This window comes from Neodiprion pinetum, chromosome 4 (assembly GCF_021155775.2).
Source record: "Neodiprion pinetum isolate iyNeoPine1 chromosome 4, iyNeoPine1.2, whole genome shotgun sequence".
Lineage (NCBI taxonomy): Eukaryota > Metazoa > Arthropoda > Insecta > Hymenoptera > Diprionidae > Neodiprion > Neodiprion pinetum.
Window position 1 is genome coordinate 19,396,115 of NC_060235.2, and position 27,530 is coordinate 19,423,644.

General features: G+C 39.0%; 4 protein-coding genes across 13 annotated transcripts; 3 read left to right on the top strand and 1 right to left on the bottom strand.

Annotated features, from left to right (window-relative positions):
* The first annotated feature begins 361 nt into the window (after window positions 1-361).
* Window positions 362-8,144, top strand: mal (molybdenum cofactor sulfurase). Of its 3 annotated transcripts, XM_069135202.1 has the most exons (8): window positions 362-1,192; window positions 2,085-2,340; window positions 3,971-4,639; window positions 5,520-6,514; window positions 7,106-7,297; window positions 7,374-7,591; window positions 7,667-7,888; window positions 8,038-8,144. In XM_069135202.1, exons 1-7 carry the CDS (start codon window positions 1,048-1,050, stop codon window positions 7,850-7,852), a joined length of 2,661 nt encoding a protein of 886 aa, XP_068991303.1. In that variant the 5' UTR covers window positions 362-1,047; the 3' UTR covers window positions 7,853-7,888; window positions 8,038-8,144. The 3 variants fall into 3 exon arrangements, with proteins under 3 accessions (XP_068991303.1, XP_046476691.1, XP_046476693.1); XM_046620735.2 differs by lacking the exon at window positions 8,038-8,144 and having other exon boundaries at window positions 590-1,192; window positions 7,667-7,964; XM_046620737.2 differs by lacking the exon at window positions 8,038-8,144 and having other exon boundaries at window positions 600-1,192; window positions 2,085-2,241; window positions 7,667-7,964.
* LOC124216341 (migration and invasion enhancer 1) lies at window positions 7,895-9,153 on the bottom strand. The gene is made up of 3 exons (XM_046620741.2): window positions 8,982-9,153; window positions 8,286-8,383; window positions 7,895-8,196 (listed from the first exon to the last, which is right to left on the bottom strand). Exons 1-3 carry the CDS (start codon window positions 9,011-9,013, stop codon window positions 8,033-8,035), a joined length of 294 nt encoding a protein of 97 aa, XP_046476697.1. The 5' UTR covers window positions 9,014-9,153; the 3' UTR covers window positions 7,895-8,032.
* Window positions 8,148-14,209, top strand: LOC124216340 (caldesmon). Of its 2 annotated transcripts, XM_046620738.2 has the most exons (4): window positions 9,120-9,712; window positions 9,776-9,948; window positions 10,894-11,091; window positions 11,516-14,209. In XM_046620738.2, the coding sequence occupies exons 1-4, from the start codon at window positions 9,539-9,541 to the stop codon at window positions 13,263-13,265; spliced, it is 2,295 nt and encodes a 764-aa protein (XP_046476694.1). In that variant the 5' UTR covers window positions 9,120-9,538; the 3' UTR covers window positions 13,266-14,209. The 2 variants fall into 2 exon arrangements, with proteins under 2 accessions (XP_046476695.1, XP_046476694.1); XM_046620739.2 differs by lacking the exons at window positions 9,120-9,712; window positions 9,776-9,948 and adding an exon at window positions 8,148-8,230 and having other exon boundaries at window positions 11,516-14,208.
* A 5,044-nt stretch (window positions 14,210-19,253) lies between these two features.
* LOC124216377 (very-long-chain 3-oxoacyl-CoA reductase) lies at window positions 19,254-27,231 on the top strand. Of its 7 annotated transcripts, none has more exons than XM_046620839.2 (5): window positions 19,254-19,786; window positions 19,882-20,093; window positions 22,908-23,450; window positions 25,545-25,888; window positions 26,812-27,231. In XM_046620839.2, the coding sequence occupies exons 3-5, from the start codon at window positions 23,076-23,078 to the stop codon at window positions 27,083-27,085; spliced, it is 993 nt and encodes a 330-aa protein (XP_046476795.1). In that variant the 5' UTR covers window positions 19,254-19,786; window positions 19,882-20,093; window positions 22,908-23,075; the 3' UTR covers window positions 27,086-27,231. The 7 variants fall into 7 exon arrangements, with proteins under 7 accessions (XP_046476795.1, XP_046476796.1, XP_046476798.1 ...); XM_046620840.2 differs by having other exon boundaries at window positions 19,882-20,066; XM_046620842.2 differs by lacking the exon at window positions 19,882-20,093 and having other exon boundaries at window positions 22,891-23,450.
* Window positions 27,232-27,530: the final 299 nt, after the last annotated feature.

A 27,530-nucleotide genomic window follows, 5' to 3' on the forward strand; every position in this document is an offset into this window, starting at 1 on the left:
AATAACAAAATCCATTTCGAAAAGGAATGAGGAAGATAATTAAAAAGAGCTGTGAGTGTAATTTCAAAATGAAATTAAAAATTAAAATTCTCACTGCAAAAAATGGGCCTCAGCCTATAATGCTTTCTAAAAAAAATATTTTTGCGAAAAAATGGTACTTGCAGCCTCTTTCAAATCTCTTCTTCGAATTATCTCTACGATTCATTATATATTGAACAATCACTTCAATTTTGTACATGAAAAATGAGCAGAATAATAACATTGTCTTTGAACAACTTTCCTCATTCAAATTTACATTGTTTATCTTTTTTTCCCTTCATCGAGAAGGGGTGCCATCGTTATTTATACGCCATTATTTCGTCAAACTCGTATCAACGGTTTGGATATTATTTAACGGACAGCACGGCTAATACATAATTCTTGAAGTTTATTCCGCCCTGGCATTTGAGTGATTGGTAAAATACATTGAATCGAGATATATTAAGACGCTCAATAATGACTCCAACAACGATAATAGCTTAAGCCTGTATCGGATGGGTTAAAAATGACAAAGAAACAAAAACATGAACCTGAATTAGATAAGTGAAAAATCGTTATCATAGCGCGATGGATTTGTGCATAAGTTGTTTGTCGCCGATACTGCGCGCATTCGTTGCAGCATTTGTACGGGGAACTAAAACAATGTTCAGTGCAGCAGTAGCAGCAGCAACGGCCGAAAGCAGTGCCAAACCGTATTTCAGGTATAATAAAAAGTGAAACTCGTTACACGTGGGGTGCAGATGAAGAATCTCACTCAAGAAGCATAGACGTGCAGTGAGTGCAAGCAGTTCTTCGACTTAAGGTTTAGATTTCTCGTCACAGACGTACGCAACGAAAATGCTACGAAGAAAACCGTGTAACTCAATAGCAAACACTGATTCGTGATCGTAATTACCGTTATCATCGATCATTACTTCGTCCGGCGAAAGATCGCTCAACCGTCAAAACAACTGGTAACAAGGTTTGCCTTATATAACCTGGGAAAAAACGACCAAGTGTCAAAACGACATGAGCAAACAACGAAGAGCCTGCTGTCCAACAATTTGCACCGATCCGAGAGGCATGGCTGAAGAAAATTGTGAAAAATGTTACGCCCAAGTTTACGATCGGGAGACGGTAGAATATTTGAAGACCGAATTCGACCGGCTCAAAGGTAGGCAGCTGTTCCCAATTAGGTTTAATATCTTGAGGAGGTTGATTGGCCAGAACTCGATAATTTTTGGTAATCTTATTAGAAGATATTTTTACATCGAGTACTTGTGAAATGATCACATTCGTGAGTTACGAATTACGTGTCAAATTGTAGAGATAGAAAAATCCCAGAATTACAAATGAAAGCTGAGGTATCGATGCTTCGTTTCAAATCACTTTGACATGGTTGAAAATCTAATATAATCGTTCGATTTCACTCTATGACAACTTTCTATAAACTCGCGAAAACAGATTTCATTTGGTTTACAGGGCCAATTTGATATTACAGTTTGTTGAAATAACAAATTTCGGTGAAATATCATGAAATTATGTATTTTTTAATTTTTTATCAATTTGAAACGAAGCATCGATGTCTCAGTTTTTGTTTATAATTCAAGTATTTTCAAAGAGAATCGCCATGGCTTACGAATATAATAATTCGATAACGCTCAAAGAAACATCTCGTAATAAAATTGAAAAATGAAAAAATTCATACAGTTTACTTTGTCCGGAACATCAATTAAGTACCTACGATATCGACTCAGCTGGTGGTCAAATAATCTCTGAAATAATCATGTGTTTGTAAGATATTTGGTAAGTGATCAGTTTATTTACACGAGAATCGGTCTTCCGCAATCGAAAGCAGAATGGATTGATCAGAGGTTATCTAACTTAATCGCGGGGACATTTGTCAATACGCAGTATAAATTCCAAACAACGCAATCTAATCAAACACGATGATATGTGCGATAATCATCCGTTGTAGTGACGATCTGTTTACATTGTTCTTCAAATCATTTCTACTTATTTGCTTTGCGCGCAGAGCAAATTAATCGAGCCTTTTTAATTTTCAGATAACTGCTACCTCGATCATGCCGGCGCTACTCTCTACTCCAAAACCCAAATCAAAAACGTCGCCGACGATCTCTCCTCCAACCTTTATGGAAATCCACACTCACTTGGATCCGCCAGCAAACTGACCCTGGACATTATTGACCAGATCAGATTCAGGTACGCGCTGAATACGGGGGATTCCACGTCAAATCGAACGAAAAAACGAGATTTTTTCCCCGACTACTTTAGACGTTTTCGCCTTATTACTCACTTGAAGTTCGTATTAAAAGCATCAAATATGAATTTTTTCAGATTTTACTGACCAAGTATTTTGTTACCGCAGCCAGTCGAATAATCAGCTTTTGACGATTTCTCAAGTTTTCAAGTCAAGATAGCTTGAGATTCAGATGACATATGGAGAAAGTTCTTATGCAAAAACTTTGCATCTTTGTATGAGATTTCTAAAAATAACTTTGTGCGATTTTTCGTGCCCCGTTAAAGTATAGTTTTTGTGAAAAATCTTCGAAAATCTTCCGTAACGAAATAGTGCTTTGATCGAATTGGCTGACATTTTTACGCAGCATGTCTTTTTCAATACCAAAGATTGTATGTAAGTTTCGTAGCCGGCGAAAAAGTCGTTCAAAAGTTGCAAGTAATAGTTTGCATGGAACTGTGAAATTTCTCATGCATACGTAGGTACTGTAGTATGGCGTTATGAATAATGAAAGTTACACAGTCGGTATTACGATACGCGACACATGCTTGAATTCTTACCTTGGACGAATATGCTAAGGAACTCACGGATCATGTCAGGAATCGTGATAAATGATAGACCGAACTATACCCCTCGAGAAAAAGTCGTCAATTCAGGTTATAAACAACAGGCGTAACAATTGAAGATCGCGCTCAAGTGCGCAACAGCGCCACGCGCAGGGTAAGCAAATTAATTGCCGCGCCGCGAAGTTCGAACCGAATTCTCGCCACTGTGTGAATATTTGTTTCGCATCGAAGAAGGCACGCTGTGTATAAATTGTAGCCCATTTGATTGGAGCACTTTTCAGTTACGAGTAATTTCCGCGCATTTTGTGTCAAAACTACAGTGAAACGGGGTATGAAAAATTCGAAAAAATACTCTCGATAAGTTCACTAGAGAACCTAAATTTTATGTGAAGGAACTTTTTTCACATGTCGTCCAGGTTTTAAGCTACGTAGGAGCGAAAAATCAAAAAATTGTTGAAATCAATTTATTGGATGAGTTGTCGTAAAGAAACCCTACGTCGAAAAAATCTGAAAAAATTCAAAGTTCATCCCTTCAATATGTACTTTGATTATGTGAAAGGGCAATCGGATTAAAATGGGTCAGAGGAACTGACCGTTCAATTTGACGCGGAGTACTCCACACATATTTCGTGTCACTGTGGAAATATGATGGACATGCGGATCGCATAACAAACTATCACCTGAACTCGGCTCTAGCCTTGTGAAAATGTTTACCATACGTGAACTCCTTACAGGTTATTTTGTAAAACGTTCGCGGACATTATTAACAACGTCATTTTGTTATAATTTTTAGAGAAATATTTCTGAAAAACAGACCAGAGTGATGAGAAAATTTTTTCGCCCATGATCTATGCGTTTTTTTTTTTGCGAATTTCTTTTTTTTTATCCGAAATATATTTAACATTCAGTGTTACAATTCTTCTTATTAGAACTTGTCATAAATAGCTTCTATCCAATTTACCCCCTTGAGAATATTAACACTGTTTAACTATGATGGTCAGACATTACAAAGAGAGAAGAAAAGTAAAAATGTTTATATAATCTAAATTCTTAAATCCTGTATATAATTATAATAATAATCATTGTTATTATTTAGTTTTTCTGATAGTTTCGTTATCCATTTCAGGATCCTGGATCACTTTCACACGAGCTGTGACGAGTACAGCGTGATATTCACATCGAGCGCAACAGCGTCGTTGAAGCTCGTGTCCGAGAGTTTCGCGTTTTCTAAATACGACGAGATCCAAGGCGGAGGATGCGGAAAGTTCGTGTACCTGCAGGATAATCACACTTCCGTTTTGGGAATGAGGGAAGTGGTGGCGGAGAGAGGAGCGGAGGTTTTCTGCCTAGGGCACGAGGAGGCCTTTAAAATATTTCACGGTGAAAGGAGTCGGAGGACAGAGCCGGAGGTAGAGACCCGGAAGTTGAACTCCCTCTTCGTTTACCCGGCTCAATGTAATTTCTCCGGGTTGAAATACCCTCTGGAATGGGTGAAGATTACCACCGAGGAAAACGCGCTCGATTATCTCGTCGATGATCGACGATCTGAGTGGTTCACCATGCTCGACGCTGCTTCCTACGTTGCCACGAACGATCTCGACCTCGCCAAATTCAAACCAGATTTTGTTTGCCTGTCGTTTTACAAAATTTTCGGATACCCGACCGGAATTGGAGCTCTTTTAGTCAGGAACTCGTCGGCTGGTGTTCTTAGGAAGGTTTATTACGGCGGTGGAACCGTAGAGATCAGCCTCAGCTCCGACATGTTTCACTCCAAGAGACCCGTTCTCCATGAAAGGTGATTGCCATTTTTCGTTAAGGGGGGTAAAACCGAGTACGAGGCAGCTGAAAAATTACTTAAATTTTGGGAATTCGTAACTCAACAATCAATTATTCTCAGCCGCCCCCAGTGACATAACTCGTTGTAAATTTCCGGTGAAAATCGATGAGAATGAAATCAATAAGTGTTCAAAAATGATTGAATCTTGACGTTACGGTTATAAAAACTCAAACGAAACGCGGACTTATTTGTATAACTTTCGCAAACTAGCTGTACATGTCGATTTTCGTATAATATCTGAGCATTCTAGTCCATTTTTAATGTTCAGCATGCCAGTAAAAGTAATTATTCAAACGTATTGATGATACTTGAAGGATCGACAAATTTTCTTAAAATTTCGTCGTGGTTTGAAAAATATCTTTGATATCTTTTTGGGACAAAAACTGTACGATGTTAAGAAAATTCGATGAGAGAAGAGAGATTCCCCGATTAACAAAATTCGGAAGCTACTACCAACCGATGAATTTTTTGTTCCATGGCTAACACCGTGACCTGCAATAGAAAATCTATAAATAATTAGCCGGAACTCCATTGGTTAGAGAGGAAGCTCACTGAAAGGAAACTATTCCGTGTAACGTTTATATCTGTGATATAAGGTAATAAACTAAATGACACCGTTGCAGTTATATAAAACTATTGTGAAAATTACTGAAACTACGTGATACGAACAACGATTTTCCGTAAGCCGCAGGTGATGCGAATTTTGAAAAAATTCTAATAGCTAATAACTTAAAATGCTGGACGCCAAATAAAAAGATAAACCTGTATCATAAGTATACTTATATTCTTCTAAGAGTAGGAAAGTAAACTGACGATACGTTTTTCTTTGTGTTTCCAGGTTTGAGGACGGAACGCTGCCGTTCCTCTCGATAGCGTCACTGCGACACGGTTTCGAAGTCCTCGAAAAAATTCCTATGCAGAAAATATCCCAGCACGTATTCGGCCTAGCCAAGTGCCTGCACGATTCTCTGCTTGTGATGCACCACTCGAACGGATCGCCGATAGCGAAATTGTACTCAGACACAGCTTACGAGGACGCGAGGACTCAAGGTGGCGTCGTGACCTTCAACCTGCTTCGACCGAACGGTGAGACCGTGGGTTTCGTCGAGTTCCTGAACATGTCTAATCTTCACAAGATCCACGTGAGAACCGGATGCTTCTGTAACCCAGGTGCCTGCCAGAGGCACCTGAAACTCTCGAACGAGGAGCTGAAGGAACACTTCAGCGCCGGACACGTCTGCGGGGATGAGAGAGACCTGGTGAAGGGTAAACCGACAGGTGGAATCAGGGTTTCCTTCGGCTACATGTCGACCATGTCGGAAGTCACATCGTTAATCGAGTTGGTAAAGAAGTGCTTCGTACATGGACCGGAAGTTGAGAAAGTCCCCGACTGGTGGGGGGCGCACAGGATGAAAGTCAGGATTAGGCACGGCGATGTTTCTTCGACTAGCGATCTTGCGACGATTCGTCCAAGCTCTGATCAGCACGACTTGGATGAAGGGTATTTTGAGAACGTGGTCAGAAACGGCGACGGAATTTCGACGGATGCTCGGATTGTTCTGGAGGAAGATGGGGAAGAGGAAGAGGATGGCAGGGATGAAAAGGTGGCGAAGTGCAAGCTGAGGAGACTATATATATACCCAGTCAAGTCTTGTGCGGCGTATGAAATTCCGGAATCGTGGGTCATTGGGAACAGGGGATTGAATTACGACAGAGAATGGATGATCACGACAGCTTCGGGCGTCTGTTTGACACAGAAACAGGAGGTCAAACTCTGCTTGATAAGGCCCGTTATAAGGCGGGCTGACAATGTTTTGGAACTCAACTATCCTGGTAAGCTGTTGAAACAAAAAAAGAACCCAAGATTCAAGTGAACTAGTGAAGCAATTGACCTCATAGTTTAGGATAGCTTGGTTACTGAAAAATGATACTCATTCGCGTTGGATTTTTTAATTTCTCAACAGTCATGCAAACGTCCATATTCTGTAATCCTGTATATTCACAGAGAGTATCAAACAAATTTCAGCATTTTATCATTAACTTTTTTTCGAAAATTGTTATCTTCACGTTAATAAATGTTTTCTGATGTCTCTATAACAGGATGGGCAGTCGAGTTGAGTAAAATTTTACACTCGTCAGAAATTCGGTCGTTTTGGATTATGCTTGTTCTAATTAGATATTATTTACTGCATTTTAGTGACGTTTCATAGAAAAAAATAAATCCATAAAAACGTGGGTAGTCTTGAATCTTGTGTATTGTATAAAAATTGATAAAACTTTCGCAATTACCCTTAACTGATTATAAATTAGGACATTTACTTCGATTTATTGACAATTTAAAATCGGTTTGTATATTTCCGAATCGTTATTATATACGATCGAATATCCCAGCGTTTCATTATTAATGGAATTTCTATGTTTTAGGCATGCCTTCGATAAAAGTCCCTTTGAAGATCGCAGTGAACGACCCAAGGCCTGCAGGGGCTGTTTGTCGGAGTAAAATATGCGGTCATAGAGTGGAAGGGACAGATTGTGGATCTGACGTTTCGGAGTGGCTAAGTTTAAGTTTAGGTCGTCCCGGGCTTAGACTAGTCAAACAAAACAGCGAGGCAAAAGGTACAAAGATGAACGGAAAAGAAGAAAAATAATATGGAAGTTATATCCGTAAGCCTTAAATTACGCAAATTTTCAGTGAAAAATGGACCGGACATATCCTTCTCGAGTCAAGCTCAGTACTTGTTGATAAACCAAGCGAGCATTCGGTGGCTGGCGGAGAAAATTACCCCGGATTCCGAGTGCGATAAGGACACAATTTTGGACAGATTCAGGGGCAACATAGTCGTGGATGGCTGCGAACCATTCGATGAGATGAAATGGACGAGCATAAAAATCGGGAAGACGATGTTCCGGGTGAGGATGAATTCAGATTCCTGGTAAATCAAATAATGATTTCTTGCGCTTGAGTAACCAATAATTGCTGAACAGGTCGACGGCCAGTGTACGAGGTGCCAGATGATCTGCGTCGATCAAAACACCGGGAAAAAAACTGTGGAACCGTTGAGAACGTTGGCGGAAGAATTTCATGGTAAAATGAGATTCGGTATTTACTTGAGCAGAGAGTGTGGCGGAAACGAAGTGATAAGAATCGGTGACCAGATTGCTTATCAATGAAACACGCGCGATTGATGTTGGATTAATTTGAAATCGGTCAGAAACTTTAAAAAGTAATAATATTCTAAGGTTTTTATATAAATAAATAACAATAAGGACTTGTAAGTAATAAGACTCTCGGTCTCTCTCTCTCTCTCTCATTCTCTCTCTATCTCTCTCGCTTTCGCTTATGTTGCTATTTTAAGATATGACACAGTCTATGGGCTGCTCCTTTTTGATTTTCCGCGCTGGTTGACCCTGGGAAACTTCTTTCGCGAGATCAGCGACGGCCTCATAGTCGGGAAAAGCCATGGTCTGAAGTTTGGAGTATACCAGCTCACCGTTCACCTGGACTTCGAACGAAGCTGAAGAAAGGGAAAGGACGTAAAATTAAATGAAGTAATTCTCATTTAAAACGAATGAGACGCATAAAAATATTCCAAAACTATCAAACCTTGTCTTCCTTCGCTCCCGGACACTTCCGCGGTGGGAACATCCTTGCGAATTGCATCTGCCATCTCCAAAAATTGCTTTCTATGCCCGCAAGAACCGCTGTGGATTTTTCAAGATTTCTTATCAGTGACTTAATCACAATTATAATCAAACTGTGCTTAGATGAAAATAATCTTTCCAATTCTCGTGAACGTTTCTAAATTAATTCTAACTGAAAAATCTTCAAGCCATTTCCTAACTTTTTAATTACTTTCGATTTTGCAGCGAGCTCAATTCGAACTTCTGAACCGAAAACAAATACAAAAAACTCAACTAACATATACGTATTTGATTTCGCATACTTTTTAAGATTAACGCTAAAAGGACGCGAGCTGAAAGTACCCCGCTTCTCAAAAAGTAACTGGTATTTGTCTCAATCCGCTGGATCTGATCACAAAAATGATTTTGTTTCTATGCATGATTCCGTGCAAAAAAGCAGACAAATCTTGTCCCACATAAAGTTCAACCGATACGGAACGGCATAAAACTAAGAAAGCTAACAAAATTTAGCGCAAGTGCTACAAAAAATTTGTTGCATCGTCGCTTGAATTAAGACAAACGCGAAGTACCTAAGAATCTTAGGTTACGTTAGCGAGACAGGTTATGTTTTTTTTATCTACACCAATCAACATTGCGACTGATTTCACAGTCAACTTACCAATACTCGACATTTATCTTTACGTCAGACATGTTTCAACAAGAAATCGCAGTCCTTTAGCGGATAGTTTATTACCTCTTCCGAGGCCAACTTTTATACATTAATGTGAAGGAACTATTTTTTGGTGCTGTAAGCGCCTCACGAGACTCACGACGCGCGACACCCGACACGCAGCGCGTCGGTAACAGTAGGGGTCGGATTTACCGAGTACAAGTTGTCAAATAATCCGCTAGATGTTACTAGTGACTAGTTTGTTTTCACCATGATTTTACCGAATGCTAATGAATATGGGATGAATTAATCTGTTGGGCACGCATTTGAAGAAAACCAAATACCAGTAAACAAATGACTATCTTCTTTTTAATACAAACCTCGACAACATCAGAGCAGTGGAAAAAAAAAATAGTTTTGGACGAGCTTAACTGACGTAAAATTATCAGTGTAATAATCTTCAATATGACGTATTTTTAATTATTTTTCGAACAAATTTTACCGATTAAAACCCTCGTTCTGGCAACTAAATTCAAACCAAATCACATTCAAATAATAACGAAGAAATGGAGGAGAACGAAGATGAACCCGACGATGTGAAAAAGGCGACTCCGGTTGCAGGTGACATCGAGTCTGGAAGGAAAGACGAAACGGCGGGAAGACCAAAGGCCACGGGAAAAAGTAAAAATTCTAACAGCGGCAAGTCACCCCGTTGTGAAAAACATGCTCGCAAACCAACTGTAAGTTAATCCGAAACGAAAATGATGCTTGCAAAGCAAAAGAATTCTTGCGATTCCCAACAGATTGTCAAGTCCGAAGCTGACTGTTGTCGTAATAAAATGGCGAGAACCTCGAAGAGCCAAAAAACTATGGCTGTCATGATTTATTCTCCACCCTGCAATCTTCCCAAACTTGAAATCGTCCCGCGGCATTGCCTGTCAAAGAAGGAATACGTAGACATGTTGGCCACCCCCAGGTAAAATCGTGATTTACGAATATCGTATATCAAGCTATGTATAAACATTAGGTCTCGAAATATTTTGGTCAGTTGGGCCAAACAATGTTTGAATCAAAGTTTGAGCAGTGAGGATGAAATTAACCGAGCTGAATTTCTAAAAAAAAATATCATCCGTAACATGGAAAAACCATCTGAGACGTAACATTGAAATGGCCATTTTAGCTGTTATCACAACTTGAAAGACATCGCATCGTTATTCCGTTTAAACTAATTTTTTTTGAAAATCTATCCCCCACAAATTCGTTGGGATGAAATTCTAAAAGGGTTAAAATATTTCTCTAATCAAGGTCAAAAGTTTATTGATTGAGATTTAGAATGGTTATGCATGTATTTTTTTATAACGCGATTGATAGGGAAACTAAGATCAATATCACCCACGATTCAATACTACAGTTAGACGAAACTCTCCAAATTTGAATCAGTGAATACTCCCAGTTACAAGTATACCTACTACTGGAAAGTATCAATTTACATAGGTACGCTGGAAGTCAGTTAAACATTAGTGAATCGTCATTGTATATGCACTGGTTTTTTCCACAATTTCCTCATAATTAGAAATCAGTAAGTTTTCACTGATTGAAATTTAGAGTCAACGTAATACAATTTTACACGAGACAAGTGATGTATTATACATATAATAATTCATAGTCATGCACAAATTACCAACTATTCAAGTTTTCGCAATGAATTGTTTCATAATTGTCTATAAAATTTAGTATTGTTTCAATTGATTTCAATTTTAGTGATTTCAGTAATAGCTTTCGAATATTTTTTCTCTTAACCTTTTTTTCTTTGTATTCTCGTAAGGTCTATAAATCTATGCAGTTAAGAATAAATCAGAACCCGCCTAACTTACAATTATAGACGCGATTTTAATCAAAGAAGCTGACGGTTGTTTTTTAGCCGGAAGTGCCCGATGGAGTGTTTGGGGAAGACCGTTATGCGAAGAGTACGCCCAATTTCGGATCGGATCAACGAATTGGCTCAACCGGCCAGGCGATTGGTTGTTGGCACCCTAATGGAACGAGGGGAGAGCCTGCCACCTGAGATGATCAGCAATCTCATCAAGTCGGTCGAAGGGAGTTCCTGCCTCACACCCGAGTAATCTTTATTGAAATTTCTCTTCATACATATAATGAACTCTTCGTTAAATACTATTGCGTGAATCTGGCAATTATTGGAATTATTTTACAGAAGCAAAATCATTTGACAGTTAAATATTTATCGTTTGTTTTCATGTAAAAATGTTTCAGGATAGCATTTTTTCGTATATTTTAATGTTATGACTCTTTTTCAATCGTTACGAAAGAGTCGAAAGTTGTAGAACGAAATATAAGCATTCACAACAAATAGCGTGCAAATAAAGTCAGGACAATTTACAGAAAAAACAACTACGAGTAAGAGACATAGAAAAACTAGCTAATGGTCGTGAAATGATTCAAAAGAACGTAAACGCTTTCACATGTAAATAAAAAATTCTGACTTGAATCCGCTTATAAAACTTTTCCTTTAAATTTTCTCACAGACAAGCCGAGCACTATTTCCGTGAAAAAGAGCGTCACAAAGATCAAAAGAACGCGGGTAAAATTTTGCGAAAAAAATGCCGGGAAAAGCCGAAAAATTCCAAGTGTCAGTCGCCGTTGGACAGAGAGGCTGTGATGCACCAGTATTTGATGGCCGAGCGGTTCGTGAGGAGTATTTTGAAATGGAAATGCCCAATTCCAGTCGACGAGTTCGAGGATATAGCGAGCGTAATTCTCCGCCGACTGAGTTTTGTCCTGGAATACACGCCGCAGGGCCAACAGGAGGACCTAAAGTCCCAGCAGATGAGGTTTTTAGCTGATATAATCGCCTGCTGGATATCTGGCGTGCTCTTCGAGGTCGCCGAAGAGCATAGAAAGGAACTTGAGGAGGAAAAAGCCCGGGCTGAAGAAGAGAAAGCTGCAGCTGCGGAGGATATGGACGATGAGAAGGAGGAGGAAAAGCCAATGACGGGGGAGGCAGAGAAAGAAGAGGAAGAATCAGAAGCGGAAGACAAGGCGGAGGATGAGGACCAGAAAAAGGGGAAAGATGGCACGGAAGACATAACCGATAAGGGTCCAAGCGAGGACACCGGTACGCAGACCGTCAAGGGGGAAGAGGAAGGCAAGAAGGACAAAATGACAGATGAAGCCGTGGACACAAAAGACAACAGCGCGCAGGTGGCAGCAGAAAAAGAAGCAGCCGAAGAAAAGGCGAGACTGGAAGCAGAGGCCAAGATAAAGCAGGAACAGAAGGAGAAAGAGCAGGAAGAGGAGGAGAGGAAGAAAAAAGAAGAGGAAGAGAAGGCTAAAGTGGCGGCTGAGGAGGAAGAGGACAGAAGGAAGAAGAAGGAGCTGGAAGAAGCAGCCGAGAAGGCAAGGAAGGAACAAGAGGAAGAAGATGAAAAGTTGAAAAAGAAGAAGCAGCAGGAGGAAGAAGAAGCGGAGGAGGAACGTAAGCGGAAGGAAGCTGCCGAGGAGGAGGAGAAAAAGCGGAAGGAAGCCGCCGAGGAGGAGGAGAAGAAGCGGAAGGAAGCCGCCGAGGAGGAGGCGAAGAAGAAGCGGAAGGAGGCGGAGGAAGAGCAAAAGCTGAAAGAAGTCGGGCTGCTGCAGGCCATCGAGGGCATTGGCGACGGCAAGTTGTTCGAGACGGAACTGCCCTTCGTGACCTTCGGCCGACTGATCCAGGCGGTCTTCGACATGGTAACCGAGGCACCGGAGGGTGACGAGACAGACATGGTTCAAAATCGCATACAGAGGGCGCTGTACGAGAAACTGTCACGACTTGTGACGCTCGAGAGCCCGGACGCGCTCACGGAGAACCTGAAGGACGTGATCGACGTCTTTTCCGGTAAGGCAGCCGCCTGGCTGAAGAGCGCGCTGCACGGCTCAGAGGCTGAGTTCCTCCGCGATCATCCCCCCGAAGTTGAGTCGACCGAGATCAGGGACTGGGGAAAATGGCTGGATCGCGTAGCCGACAGAGCTGGTGATTGGGCGAACTGGATCCACCGAGTGGTCAACGAAGCCGAGGCGAAATCCGCCGGCTCCATTAGTCGTGGCGACTGGCAGAGCTGGACCAGCGATACTGAGACCAAGGCAATGCTGTGGAGGCGATACTACCTGGAGACCGTTCATCAGGCTCACCACAACAGGATGATGACAGCTGACCGACCCGTCGTCAAGGCTGGTAAAAAGCGAGGCATTCCCGGTAACGCCGACGAAGTGGAGGTGGAGAACACTGATTTGAGTATCTAGATGCGTGGTTGGTTCATTTGTCTGGGTGAGAGGTCAGAGTTCCGAATAGTTAAAGTTCAGAGATACCATTACACAGAATTTTGATACTCCGAATAGTGAAAAGCCCGAATGGTCGAAACTCCGAACGGTTAATCTTAAATGGGTAAAAGTCCAAACGTTACTAATCTTCAAACATATAAACGCTCACGGCATATATTGAGCTTGTTCAGGTTCAGAGTTTTGACCATTCGAAATTTTTGGACATTCGGAGCTTTGACTTCTGGGAATTTCGATATCCCATGTAATGGTCTGTTCGCACTTTGTCAATTTGGGAGTTGGGCCCTCACTCCATTTCGTGTATTCCGGGTGATTTTCTTGAGGATCCCCGACGCTTTACCAACACATAGGCAACTGAAGTCACATTATATCGCATTAAAGTCACATCTTAAGTCTTTACTGCCATTTCTGAAAAGATAACTTGTCTAATTTTGCAGAGTACGCATCAGATGCTATAATTCATATAGAGACCTTGTTGTCGGAAATTAAAGTGCAGACCTAAAATGTGACTTTGCATGCTTATCTGCTGATAAAGCGACAGAAAACTTCAAAGAAATCGCTCAGTATAACGAATGTTTGATACTGTAACTTCGTTGTAATTAGATTTTGTAACTATAATGACAATATTGATGATGTTAAGCTGTCAGGTATATAAAAAATATTAATAAACATTTGTGAAGACAAATAATTGGTTGGAGAAGTGTCGTGGTTAACAATGGTATCGGGACATTTTTTTATGAGCTTCTTTGATATGTCTCTCTACAGAATTTGGTGGAAAACAAAATCAAAACGACCCATTCAGTAGAACGGCTCGATAATAAGAGAAGTTCTATAACATGGGTGTTCGAAAACGAGAAAGATATACTTGGTGTATTTCTTGTGAAAGGAAATCACCTCGTGTCGAAAAATTTCCACAGTTTTTCAAAATACCTCAATTTGTAATATTATTTTTTTTCAAACTATGCTTTGTAAATTTTTCAGTGTTTTAAAATGAGTTGTTTCAAACTCCCATTTTTTCATTACACCAATTTCACGCAGAAATCGTTTGTGAGTGGTATCAAGAAAGTAGTCCAGTTCATGGAGAATATTCCATTTACATAATTTTAATAACTTTTGTACATGAATATATGTCATTTAGTGATGGCTACACGAATCAGACAAGCCGTTATATCTTCAGGCTGCGTTTTAGAAGACTAATTTGTTCAAAGTATTTATACGCACTTTGGTTTTGACAGAATGTGAAAAATCGATACTTTAAAAAGCAAATACTCAAGGTAGCACACTGTTAACTATCCGTTGACTTAATACGAATAGAAATTCTCAGTCAATTATTGCAAATTAACTGGGAATAGGGATATTATGAGCCTGTGTTGACTGTATATTTGGATTGCCTTATACTTGGCATTTCAGAGAACATTCGTAAACATGAAGTATACTACATGTCAACTTTAAATCGAGGTTTTTGATGATCTATAGCCATTAAAAAATGGCCGAAATTTTCTCTACTTTTTGGTAATAATGAATCGACATTTTTTTAATTGGACAACACTTTGACTTTTTGTAGTCGAATGATATTCAGCCTCTGGATAAGTGTGCTACCGTCTAGACAAATTCAGTCCTTGGAAATGTAAGGCAAACAGGATCGAACTCATAGCAAAAGTCAAATGTCATAGTTTCAGGTATACATTAAATTAGGTGCCGGATCGTTGATTAAATGTTTTATAACCTAACGGCCCATGAGTGAGAAGCAGTCGGACATCAATTTTAATGTGAACCCAGCTTAATTGGTTACTTTCACGTCGTTGTAAGTCCACCACATTGAACGCACCATTTTGAAAGTCACTTTTTGGACTTTGAATTCGAATCAGGGGACTCGAAAAGCTCTTGGAGATTAAGATTCGTGAAAAACTGTTGATAAATTTAAAAAAAAAAACAAATAAACGATTTGGTGGAACAAGTTCGTACGTTACTTTTCGTACAAGCGATGCTTCCTTCTTCGGAACCGCTGGAACGTGAAAGAGTAATGATTGAGGGTTGACACTATACAAGTTTTTCCACGGTGTTCCGTGAATTTTCGTTTAAAAATATGTCGTTTAATTCTAACGTGGGTCAAATTCAGCAGATTTTAAAAGCTACGTCTCCACCTTCCAAATTCCTCGCTTCGATCAAGTTCGACGATTCATCCTTATAGCCGCAGGGTTAACGTTACGACATTTACAGTCGAGACAGCAATTAACTTGGAAATCTTACGATTTGACGTGTATAAGCGGCGTATAGAAAGGTGGAAGTAGAAAGTTGCCGCAACTCTCACTGAGCAGCGAGCGATACGTTTCCGTTAGCTGCGCAGGCTACCTATATGGAAGAAAAAAATCGCGGATGTAAAATAGAAACATCGCACTGGACACCTACCGTACACAGCACTTTGAATTTGTGTTAAATTCGTAAAGAAATAAGGCTCACATTACATTTTGTGCGACAGTTCATTAACGCACTCTGCGCGAGAAAATTAATACCCCACAAAGTGAGTCGACCGATTTCATATTAGAACGGTTTTCTTTCACACTTGCCTGAATTCGGAATCTGCAGCAGGTTCCACAGTCGGCCACCAGGCGCGCACTAACGTTTGACCTTCTCACAATCAAAACGAAGCACTGTCATAGAAAAGTATTCAGCATCAGCTGAGGTTCAAAATCCTGCGAAACGAATAAGCTCCGATTTTGTGGCAACATCAAACGTGCCTCACAAATCTTCGTCTAATTAGCTAAGGCGTCTGCAATCCGTGTTCCTTCGACACAATTGTTATCGGCCTCATAACGATGTCATTATAAGCTCATCGTCAGTTCAATGTCCGCAAGTCATTGTGATTGCACACCTATCGCTCTTTCGTGACGTTTCTACCGCACAACGCATCGCCGAATAATGTACATAGGTGTACTCGGAAATTCGAGTTTTCTTGACGGGGAAAAAAAATTCGCTGACACTTGACGAAGTGCTGTCATAGTGCAATACGACTACAATTGCGATCAGCTTTACGAGAATGCAACGACTAAGCTGTTAGCTCAAGAGGCCGATTCGATGTAGGCCATTATTTCATCACCACTGTCCCAGTGAAGAGTTATTCAGAAATGATTGTATGGATTTCCAAAAATAGATGAGGGGCAAAATGGTAAAATAAGAAACAGAGGCTAGAGGGAGTCGTAATAATCGTTATTTATATTACACCATTTCTGACGAGATGAAAATAAATGTTTTATGAAGATCATGTTCACATATTCATGCTGTTCTAAGTTTAGTGGCTATTTTAGAATTTTACACATTTCGGCGATTCCTTATTTTGACGTAATACATTTTTTCCATCCTCTGTCAATTATCAATATTCATGAAACAACGGTCTTAATTGCGATTTCCTATATTTAGAATTCATTTCTCGGAAACGTGCATACGAATAACCACGATAAAAAAAAAATAAAGTAAAGTATAATGAATTTTCTGGTTACAACTGCAAAACCGGTTATGGTGAAAAATAAAAATATTTAAGCTCTGCGTATATGTACAGTAACTATAGCTAAAAATTTCTCTATGCGTTAAACACAAGCGATGGATTCGGCGAAAGTGAACCGATCCTTCGAGTTCGATGACCCCAATTTTTGGGTCGAGTCTCAGATGATGTTTCCCGCTTTGCAGTCCAATGTTTAGACCGAATTAAAATTCTAACGGAGGCCAAGCGCGGAGTTATTGGTAAGCAAATAGGCGGAGCCACTTAAATGAGTATTTCAATAATCCCGGTTTCTAATTGCGGCGATTTTGACACAATTCAAATAAAACACAAGAGTACGTCTAATGCGCTAAACGCGGTGCAAATCATCCCGAATATTTATCCGCTTCCGCATGTGGATGAGAGTTTACGATTCTACTTATAACTTATCCAGCCCGCAAATATGAAGGAAGAGAAACTCGTGGCTTTGCCGCTTAATTGCCGCTGCGTAACTTGCCTCTTGCATTTCCGTGTTCCTCAAAATAACTACCAAGCAATCACGTAGATATGTTCAATTTTTTTTTGTTTTGAACTTGTCGAACGAAAGACGTATGACATTATTTGAACGTAAATCCGTATTAAAAATAATTTATCCATCGCAAGTTAGCAACAAGTTTCATTAAATGGTTAAACCCAGCGATTTTTCAAGAATTTTTCGTAAAGAGACATTACAATTTATTAATACAAAAATTTATATACATATTGGAATAACATTGCACTTCATTTTGATATTTTTTATTTGTAAAAAAATAATATAATATTCAAAGCTGCTATACCCGCTCTCCGGGAGCACCTCTAAAAAAGGCGTCATGACGGTCAGCGAGATATTTCTATACTGGATTATGTAAAATGAAAAAACAAAAAAGATTTAGCTAATCTAAGGTATTATCGGAACTTGAATCGAAGGAATGAGCAAAATATTAATTTTTAACAAAACTGCGGCTTCGCGAAACAAAAATTCTATTTACCATAAAAAAATTTGAATTGATTTATTTATCAATTGGAAAATATTTACCGGCGAGACAAGAACCTTTGATGAAGGACTGAAAAATGTATTCATAAAGCTCGTGTAAAAATTTGAGACTAATGAGTTCAGCCGTTTCTGATAAATCTTGTTCACCGACTTTGAAAACATGGTTATGAGAAAACCGCGTTTAAAGTTTCCAAAGCGCCTTATATATTTATACTATATATTAATTTATATTTTTTCAATCGACACGAAATTATCTGTCTATATACTCGAACACATGTACATTACGAGAATGAAATAAAATCAAAAAAAAATCGGTTTTTGTAAAATCCTGACTAGGTACAACCCCCTAATTTATTAGACAAAAGTCTATTCGCTCTGATATCACAGGTTAATATCGTCATTCAATAAGATCATTCTTTTTTTTCCTGTTTCCATAACAACATGGTAATCTCTTGCACTGATATGCCTGTGTTCAATAAACGAACAGTTTATCCGGGCCGGAACAAAATAACGCTAACATTTCCCAGGCTTGGCCTCATACCTGAAATTAGATCAGAACGAATATGAACCCGGTGTCTGAGGCCGATGAGAATTAGGTGCGGCGTTTCCAGCGCGTTGACCTACTGCCGCCAATTCGTACGGACAATCTCGTCGAACACGAGACTTCTTCTTCAGTCGGTCGAGTGCCGTGCAACGGGACTTGTTTTCACGCACTAGACCAGACCCGTTTCTACGTCCGTGTGTCCGCTTGTGTGAAGTATTTTAACGCTGGTGTACCGGAGTGAGGATCATTATTGACGAATACTAATCAAGCATAATTCCGTTTTCGTTTTTTCACTCTTCTTTCTTTTTTTTTTTTTCTTGTTTTTTTCTCATCTTATTCTTCTGTTCAGCACGTGCAAACGTTTTACGACACGGGGAAAGTCGCGACGCCTCCAGCGAATTTTAGCGATCTTCCTCGACCATAATGTGGGATAATTTCTAGTGTGTTTAATGCTTTGTTAGACCGTCGTCTTATTTAGTTGGTCAACTTTTTCCCCTCAAAATTTTCCTGCATTTTTTAACACACTTTACTTAAAAATCTCCAAAGTTGAAGATTTTATATCGAATTGAGTTTACTTTTTATAAATATTACCGTGGTTTACTATGAAAATAATCGTGGTTCGGCTAACTTTGGAAGCGGTGTTTGTCGAGGATTGATTTTAACGTTTGAATAATTAAAAAAAAAAAGTAAAATAAAATCTCCAAGGGTTATATTATATCGTACGGTTAGTTGAAATATATATTATTGTCGAAAATATGAAATTTCTGATTTCCAATGTCCTGTATTGAACTTCAATTCGAGGAATCAATAAAAAATAACTCACGTGCTCGAGGAAGGTCTTTAAAATATGTAATTGTTACTGTGTACGTATTCTGCGTGCATGAATTTCAGATAATTCTTATAGATAGCATTAAATTCATCCGTACCAATGTTGGACAAATTCACAGCCAGATAAGAAAATAATACAAAATACTAGTGGGGAGAAAGTGCTGAACGAAATTCCTCCATGTTTTCGTGAGTTTGGGTCAAGAGAAAAATTGAGTAGAAAAGTCAATATGAACCAAAGAGATTTTCGAAAAAAAATCATCGTCGCGTGGATTTGCGAGATCAAGTTCTCTAGTGCTGCAGCGAAAATGGACCCTGACCTAGAATAATTGTGGGCCAAAGAAATAAGGAAGGACGGACGGAGCTCCGCGAGGCGTCGCGACGCCGAGTCAGTTGAAGTAAAAGGTAAAAGCGCAGCCGTGACATTGCTGGCGCAAGCGCTTCGGCAGTGCGCTTCTGCGGGCAACTCGCTGCGCATCGTCGACGGGTCGATACCGTTTTCATCCTTACGGTGTCGAAGCTTTATGGCATTACCGCTGTCGTTTCACTCGGTACAGTTTCTCGCCTTTTCGGAAGCCTCGAGATACGGGCAAAAAATATACCATAAGGTGAGGAATCCTTCATCACGTTGTGGTTAATTGGTGAAAAAATCTATGACGAAGTTGGTGCATTTTAATAGAATTTCTGTGTTTTTATTGTTCAGTGAAAATTTTTTCATCGGTCATCACTCAATCTTCCCGAAAAACTCATATCTATTCCGATATTAAAAATCTATCAGAAGAATCGTTCCAACTGCACTGATTAATTTTCTTTCTCGTCACTTGGATGAAAAATTTCCGTATAACAGTGATGCCGAAAAATTTGCTCGATAGTAACAAAGTGGGTTTTGTGAGTACGCATAAAAGTTGAATGCAGGTTTGATTTCAACATTTGTATTTCTATTCTAAACAATTTAAATATTGTTTTTTTTTTTTCCACTCCTGCAACGAATGTAAATTTATCCTGTCATGCAGAATTTTTTTTTATCAGATTGCATAAAACTAAACACTTTTTCCATTTGGATTGGAATTCGATTCACTTTCCGAATATTTTCAACCATTATCACCTGTTTCGGTTTTCTTTACTCTACGATTTCAGGAACTTATTTCGACGTTTCGATCGTGTAAAATCGTAGCGCTTTACTCAAGTTACTAGGTAACAGTGCACCGGTGAAGCCTTTCTGTTCACGCAAAAATGGATCGATACGGTGACAATTAATCACTTTCAAAAAAGTTCTATAAAAATAAGTCGGGTCGAGAAAAAAGTGATTTTTATCATAAATTGAGAAATATAATAAAAAAAAACATACTCTTATTTTGAAAAACTAACTACTTGAAAGTCATTCTAAAATTGTGCAATAATGAATTTTTCCCTGACGTTTCGTTACGTTAACGTCACCAACTTCAGTCTCATACATTATTCCCATATGAATAATTGTACAAAGTGTCTCACGATGCAGTTTTAATGCGGTAGCTTCGTCGAAGTGAGTCTTAAGTTAAGAGTTTTGAGTTTCCAGGCATTTTAATTTATGTCTGATAGTCACTTAAGTAGTTCATACTTACCATTATAAACTATTACATTTCTCTCTTTTTATTATTCACCATTGTTTACTGCTTTACTCATAATGGACGCGTCAATTAAAATTTCATGAGATTGCAAAGCACCGAATCGTCAGTCAACATTTACCTACCTTGGTCCAACTTCACTTTGATTAACTGAGTATTTTCTGAAAAAAATAAAACTCTTCAGATGCTTGACCTTAGTGATTCATAATGGCAAAATCCTTTATTAGATTTCTGTCGAACTATCTCCAAGACCCTTCTCAGATATTCGCTAAGTTATTCGATTAATTTCTACAGACTTTCATCAATTTATGGACAATCATTTGCAAATACGCTTCGTTGAGGCGGGTAGAAATATTTAAAAAATAAACTTTCACCAAGTCAATTACACCTGTCACCAATATTCCCCAGCTATGCATGACACACTGAAAATAACGAAAAGAAATTAATGCGTATTAACAAGCACCTGATTCCTTATTCATTAGATTCACCTCGCTATGCTTATGCACTCCATTCCGCCTAACAAAATTGAACACTCATTCGGTTAGAAGCACTCAGAGAAAAATGTGGTTGACCTTAGCAGTAGTAGTCTTATAAAAAATAGTGTGCTCAGGGGACAATACGAATTTATAGTTAATAGAACTTATTGCATTATGTTGTTCCGAACTATGAACTTATCGTTACATCTGACAAAAGTTTTATGGTTAACGGTACGATAATGAAGACCTGGCCATATTTAAACATTAGTGCGATAAACATGAGGTAAATTCAAAATACCCTTTTGCGTATTTCCAACTAAGTTAAGCAAAATGACAAAATCTTAATGCACATTTATGGAGAAAACTTTGTAATTCAATTTATAACACGAAATTTGTGATTCAACTACACTTTTGTGTTGCAAATGTGTCGTAGGTTTTCAAATATTTTCAACAATGTATGTATAGTTGTTGAAACTATGTTCGTATGATCTTGTCTGAATAATTATTGTATTAGCGTTAACCATATTTAACTCGAGTCAAACTATGTACGGTGCATTCAACTCTGACAAAAGTTGCAGGAATCATCTCGGGTGGTTTAAATACTTATCCGTAAATAGTTGATTATAAATTAGTTAATTGAATCATACTCTATACTATCGAAGACTACAGAACAGAGTTCACCGCACGATACCAAAATAATTCTGATGAACATCTACACACGGTGAACATTAAAAAAAAACATAGTTAATTGTAGTACTATGGTAGTATTATGGTAGTATGGTAAAATTGATATTGTGTTTGTAGTGCGCCAAACGATAATTTGAGTATATTTTACCGTAAAAATTATTGGCACGACTATAATATTTCAACTATACGCGCAAATTGTTCTCTCAGTGAGGGTCTCACTGCAATCCAATGAATTCGCTTCAATCGACGAGTTTGTGGTTTGATTTAGCTGAAAATTCTAGTGCGACAAATCAAATGACTACCAAAAACTCCTAATCGTGAAGGAAATTGAATTTCTTGAACCAAATTAACTTTTTTCAACGGTGAGTGAAACATTAAGATAAAATGAACCGATGCTCGTATTATCTAATCAAAAAAAGTATTCCGTTCGGTACAAATGACACGAATTTATTTCACAAGCACTTAGTGAATACTCTTCGATCACATCGAATTACAAATGACTGATTTTAATGAACTTCCGCGGTTCAAGTAAACTTCATGACTTGGTTGAATCAGGCAAATAGTATTAGGTATTTTTTTATTTTCATAATATCCGTGTTTAGATTGCAATGACCCAGTTTAACCAAAGTGTGGGTAACTTTTTCAGTTTTTTATTTTTTTTTTTTCTAAAGCAATCATTAAGAGAGTATCATTCATAATTCAAAATCTAAATATTGAAAATCTGTAAAAATACATTGCACGACCATGTTCTGAATTACAAAGGAATAGTTAACCAGCCTGAAACGGTGCATTCAATTTATATTCAATCAAGTCTAATTTTGTAGAGCATATAATGGAGAAAAAGAAAAATGAAAAACACGAAACTCGAGTTCGTCGAACAATTTTCGGTGTGTAGAAGATCCGGCTGGCTATCAATGTGTAATTGCATCGTTACGAAAATTATAGCTATAATTTTTGCCCAGTTCTGCGACGGCGCATCGTTCGACTAATCGGGTGATCACCTGCCTGATAGCGGCTTATCAGTATAAAAGCGAGTTCTGGCCGGGGCAGTTGAAGTCTTACGATCACGAGCAACGGGTCGAGGCCTGGATAGAGCGAAACGTAATTAAAAGCCCGTAACAAGTCAAAAAATGGTGCTGTCCTGCTGGGAGAAAATCACGATCGTTGTGGTGGCAGCGGTAGGACTGAGGATCCTGATTCGGGCGAGTGGCCTCGCCTGGAAAAAGCTCATCGCCCCGCAGCTTGGCCTTGGACTTGACGTCGCTTCCCAAGGTCGTTGGGCCGTCGTCACGGGCGCGACGGACGGAATCGGGAAGGCCTTCGCCGAGGCGCTGGCTGCCAAAGGTTTGGACATACTTTTGGTCTCCAGGTCACTGCCGAAGCTAGAGCAGGTCGCCACCGACATAAAACAGCGGTTTGGAATCGAGACTCGAGTCCTCGAGGCCGATCTGACGCAAGGGCAGCCCGTGTATGCGAAAATCGCAACGTGCGTCGAGGAGCTCGAGGTACGATATTCTTATCGCAAGGTAGAAGTTAGCGACGTTAAGGGGCACACCTAGTGTGACAGCCTAAAAAAAAAGGCGATTCTTGGGAATTTAAAAAAAAAAAAAAACTACTGTATCAATTATTTTAAAATTTTAAGGGTATATTTATACATATTTTAAGAATACACAGTTAAGTTTTTGAAGAAAAAAATTGAATATTTTTCGAGTTACACGCGATCTCCGACGGCGCTGAAAAAAAAGGTCCTCCACTGCTGCAGTGATTCCGTCCTTCTCCGTGGATGAAACCTAAAAAAAAAAAAATTCTTGTTAAACTAGAAGACATTGTCCGTACAATGACCTACGGTCGAAAAAAAAAATCAAAAATTGACAAAATGGCGGCGTTTTAAAAAAAAAAACGTTGAATTTTACCCAAAATTTTGGTCGTTTTTGGCCTGCCAAAATTCGATTTTTGATCAGATCAAAAAACTGGTAGGTCATTGTACGGACAATATCTTCCAGCTTAACAAGAATTTTTTTTTTTAGGTTTCATCCACGGAGAAGGCCGGAATCACTGCAGCAGTGGAGAACCTTTTTTTTCAGCGCCGTCGGAGATCGCGTGTAACTCGAAAAATGTTCAATTTTTTTCTTCAAAAACTTAACTGTGTATTCTTAAAATATGTACAAATATGCCCTTAAAATTTTAAAATAATTGGTACAGTAGTTTTTTTTTTTTTTTTAAATTCCCAAAAATCGCCTTTTTTTAGGCTATCACACTAGGTGTGCCCCTTAACCCGTTCACTTTCAAATGAAAACATTTACTCAAAAAGCCTTTATTTGAGCGAAGAAACACATTTTCGACGATTTTGAGATGTTTTGAACATTTTTCAGAAATTGAGTTTTTTCTTCAAAATTTACTGTACTCCGACTTGCTGCATTTTGAAAGACTTTGCGAAACAGATTTTTGCATATTTGAGTAGTTGAATTTTATTTTCTAATGTTTCTAAATTTTTATCCCCATACGCTCTTATTCTTAAAGGTTGATTCCGGACTTTGAAGTTTTTCCATTTCAACCTAACACGAAGACAGTGTTATTTTCCTTGAATTTTTACCACCTTACCACGTTTAATAATATTTACTTGATACTGAAAGCTACCAACTAAAAATCTAGTTCGCAGATGTATTTTTGTATAAAAAGATATCACTTGCAAACCATTAAAGCTAGAGACTTTGCTTGTATCGCTTATATTCTCTGAATATTCAATGCAAGATCAACAGTTTCACCATTGAAGACGTTTAAGGATGAATTTTTACATAAAATTAAACTTGACGTTAAGGCTTATAAATTTCGAAGCGTGTAAGCTACGAATTTCGTTTGGCCGGTGATTCTGTCAAGAACTTAATACAATTCTCTACGGAATGCTTTCAGAATTAATGACGTATCATTAAATTTAGCTGAGTGGTCACAATTTGAAAGAAAAAAATGACCTCTTGTCCGTATTGTCTGGATAGGAAAATTTCGAGGTCGGAGATAGCACCCTTTAAAATTTCATTGGAAAGAATATACTTTTACAAAAATTTTCGGCTTGTTATTTGCAAGTTTCTCAAATGAGAGTGAAAAGAATATTGCCACCCAACGGCACACCGTGTATTATTGAATGTATTCCCGTCTATTCGCTTCAAAAGTAAAATGCTATCACGAAAAAATTAGTTCTGCATCCTAAAACCCACACGGGACCTTTTCGAGTTCCCTGAAATACATTACATTTCATTGTACTACCTAGGAAAATATACTGAGTGTACGTACGATATTTGCAGTAACATTCGAATAACATTGCAAATTATAACAAAGTGTGACACTGTTGTTACTATTCAGTGTGATTTTAGTTGTCCGCACTAAATTTCTTGGTTCACCAAGGAACAGATTTAACGTTACATCCACCAGAAAATGTATTTCGACAACTATAAATACACTCAGTGGTTACTGCTTCTACTGAAATTTGTCTTTCAATTAAAACAAAATTCAAACTGTCATTGTAACGATACCCAGGCTGCTGGAACTTTCTATCGTAGCTATAAGAAATGAAATTTTTCTCAGTCCATGAATCGGATTCGCAGGTTGGCGTCTTGGTGAACAACGCGGGTACGAGCTACGAGCATCCGGAAGTGTTCACGAATCTCTCAGAGGAGACGATCGCTCGTATACTGCAGCTCAATGTTGCCGGAGTGACGGGGGTGGCCCGGGCAATACTTCCAGGAATGATGGAGCGCCGGAAGGGGGTGATAATAAACATCAGTTCGACGTCAGCGGCCATTCCTAGTCCCTATTTGTCCGTCTATTCGGCGAGCAAATCGTACGTTGACAAATTGAGTGCCGATCTTGCGGTCGAAGCTGCGCCACGTGGTGTCACGGTGCAATGCGTTCTTCCGGGTCCGGTTGCCACTAAAATGTCGAAAATCAGGTAAGCTCGTAAGCTCGTAGAAATTTAAAGAAGCCTGACCGGAACCGAAGGCTTACCGATATCTGAAATGGCTTCGTTTGAATTTTTGTACAGAGTCCAGAGAGGACTTCTTAGTCTTTGTTCTGGGTACCGTCGAGACAGTCATTTTGCAAATATTTATCTCAAAAATGTATGAAATACCTGCGCTATGTTTGTTCATTAAATCTCAATTGGAACTGCAACAGTTTAGAAGATTGTTATCCGCAATTTTCAAACATTTTCAGAACGACGGTAGAAATGCGTTGCGAAACGATTGATTCTCGCATTATAAGTTGAACAAATTCATTGCAAAATATTCTAAAACATGATAAAAATTGTTATGAATATGGACTGTTCTGGAAAACTTGGTACACACCGATTTACAGAGAATTTTAAAGAATTTCAAGTCTAGAAAACAAAGTTACTTGAACGATAAATAATAAAGATCACTGTTTCTCGGAAGTTTTAGTAAAGTCAAACACATCTAGAAAGTTTAGCAAAACTTTAGAAAAGCTGAAAGTATGTGGAACCTAGAATTTAAAAAAAATACCGTACGAAATATCATCACACTGACAAGAATAATCACAAACGCACCGAAACTGCAGCTTTATGAAATCATTACGGAATCCTTTAAAAAAAAACTCTGAATCTGTAAAAAGTGTTTACACCAGTTAGGGTATAACGGAAAAATGTCATGGAAATTTTGAGAATCGATACGTTTCTAGTGAATAATTCGATTGAATACATTGTAATCGATTTGAAAGGATTATTTTGCATTCAGAATTATATACAGAACGACAAAAGCCATTTTCGTTCTTCCGCTCCGAATGCATATTCTATAACATGCATTGTTAGAGCTTCTAAGGTCGAGCCGGTCGTTTTAATTTGACTTTATTCCCTTCTAGGAGGTCAACTTGGATGGCACCGTCGGCGGAAAAGTTCGTCGAGTCGTTATTGAAGACGGTGGGCATCGAATCTCGAACAACGGGCTATTTCCCGCACTCTCTGCTACTCGGTACAATCAACGCGATTCGGTGCGTGTGCGACAAAGCGGCAATTTGGCTGATCGCGAGAACGATGTTGAACCTCAGGAACCGCGCTCTGAGGAAAAAGGACAAGGACGAGCAGAAGACCGTCGAATCGATTCCGAATCGACTGACTCAAGCCACGACTGATTGATCGAGGAAGGGGGAAAAAGTCTTGGAGATTTTTCCTCACCTCGATTCAAAGAAATCCTGACTTTTTATAATCGCTTGTTTTGTTTCTGTTTCATACTTTCTCACGCCAATCGTTGGCTGGAATAAATTGTTATCGTTGATCATAAACCTTTTCAATCACCTCTTGCGCTATTTCTATTCAGCCCTGGCAACAGCTGCGTCATGACTTATTCTAGGATCAAGAGTCGCGGTCGGTGCACAGGTAACTTCCGGTTTGAATCTGATCTGCATTAATTAATACACGATAAGCTCCGAACGTCACAATTTTTGCAAGTGTACAAGCATAGCTTCGGAGTGGCTGAATATATGTGAGACATTCCGTCAAACGGTCGGTCCCTGATTTTCACTGGCCTGCAATTACCGACCGACCGTTGGTACTCAATCTCATCGACAAATTAAACATCTCT

What these genes read in the sequence shown, in the direction of transcription:
- mal (XM_069135202.1), top strand. Translation starts at nt 1,048, where the DNA reads ATGAGCAAACAACGAAGAGCCTGCTGTCCAACAATTTGCACCGATCCG. An exon ending in TTTGGAACTCAACTATCCTG is followed by an intron (nt 6,515 to 7,105) that starts GTAAGCTGTTGA and finishes TCTATGTTTTAG; the next exon opens with GCATGCCTTCGATAAAAGTC. An exon ending in TCGGGAAGACGATGTTCCGG is followed by an intron (nt 7,592 to 7,666) that starts GTGAGGATGAAT and finishes ATTGCTGAACAG; the next exon opens with GTCGACGGCCAGTGTACGAG.
- LOC124216341 (XM_046620741.2), bottom strand. Translation starts at nt 9,013, where the DNA reads ATGTCTGACGTAAAGATAAATGTCGAGTATTG. An exon ending in AAGATAAATGTCGAGTATTG is followed by an intron (nt 8,384 to 8,981) that starts GTAAGTTGACTG and finishes AAAAATCCACAG; the next exon opens with CGGTTCTTGCGGGCATAGAA. An exon ending in CGGGAGCGAAGGAAGACAAG is followed by an intron (nt 8,197 to 8,285) that starts GTTTGATAGTTT and finishes CCCTTTCTTCAG; the next exon opens with CTTCGTTCGAAGTCCAGGTG.
- LOC124216340 (XM_046620738.2), top strand. Translation starts at nt 9,539, where the DNA reads ATGGAGGAGAACGAAGATGAACCCGACGATGTGAAAAAGGCGACTCCG. An exon ending in GACATGTTGGCCACCCCCAG is followed by an intron (nt 9,949 to 10,893) that starts GTAAAATCGTGA and finishes GTTGTTTTTTAG; the next exon opens with CCGGAAGTGCCCGATGGAGT. An exon ending in AGTTCCTGCCTCACACCCGA is followed by an intron (nt 11,092 to 11,515) that starts GTAATCTTTATT and finishes ATTTTCTCACAG; the next exon opens with ACAAGCCGAGCACTATTTCC.
- LOC124216377 (XM_046620839.2), top strand. Translation starts at nt 23,076, where the DNA reads ATGGTGCTGTCCTGCTGGGAGAAAATCACGATCGTTGTGGTGGCAGCG. An exon ending in CGTGCGTCGAGGAGCTCGAG is followed by an intron (nt 23,451 to 25,544) that starts GTACGATATTCT and finishes TCGGATTCGCAG; the next exon opens with GTTGGCGTCTTGGTGAACAA. An exon ending in ACTAAAATGTCGAAAATCAG is followed by an intron (nt 25,889 to 26,811) that starts GTAAGCTCGTAA and finishes ATTCCCTTCTAG; the next exon opens with GAGGTCAACTTGGATGGCAC.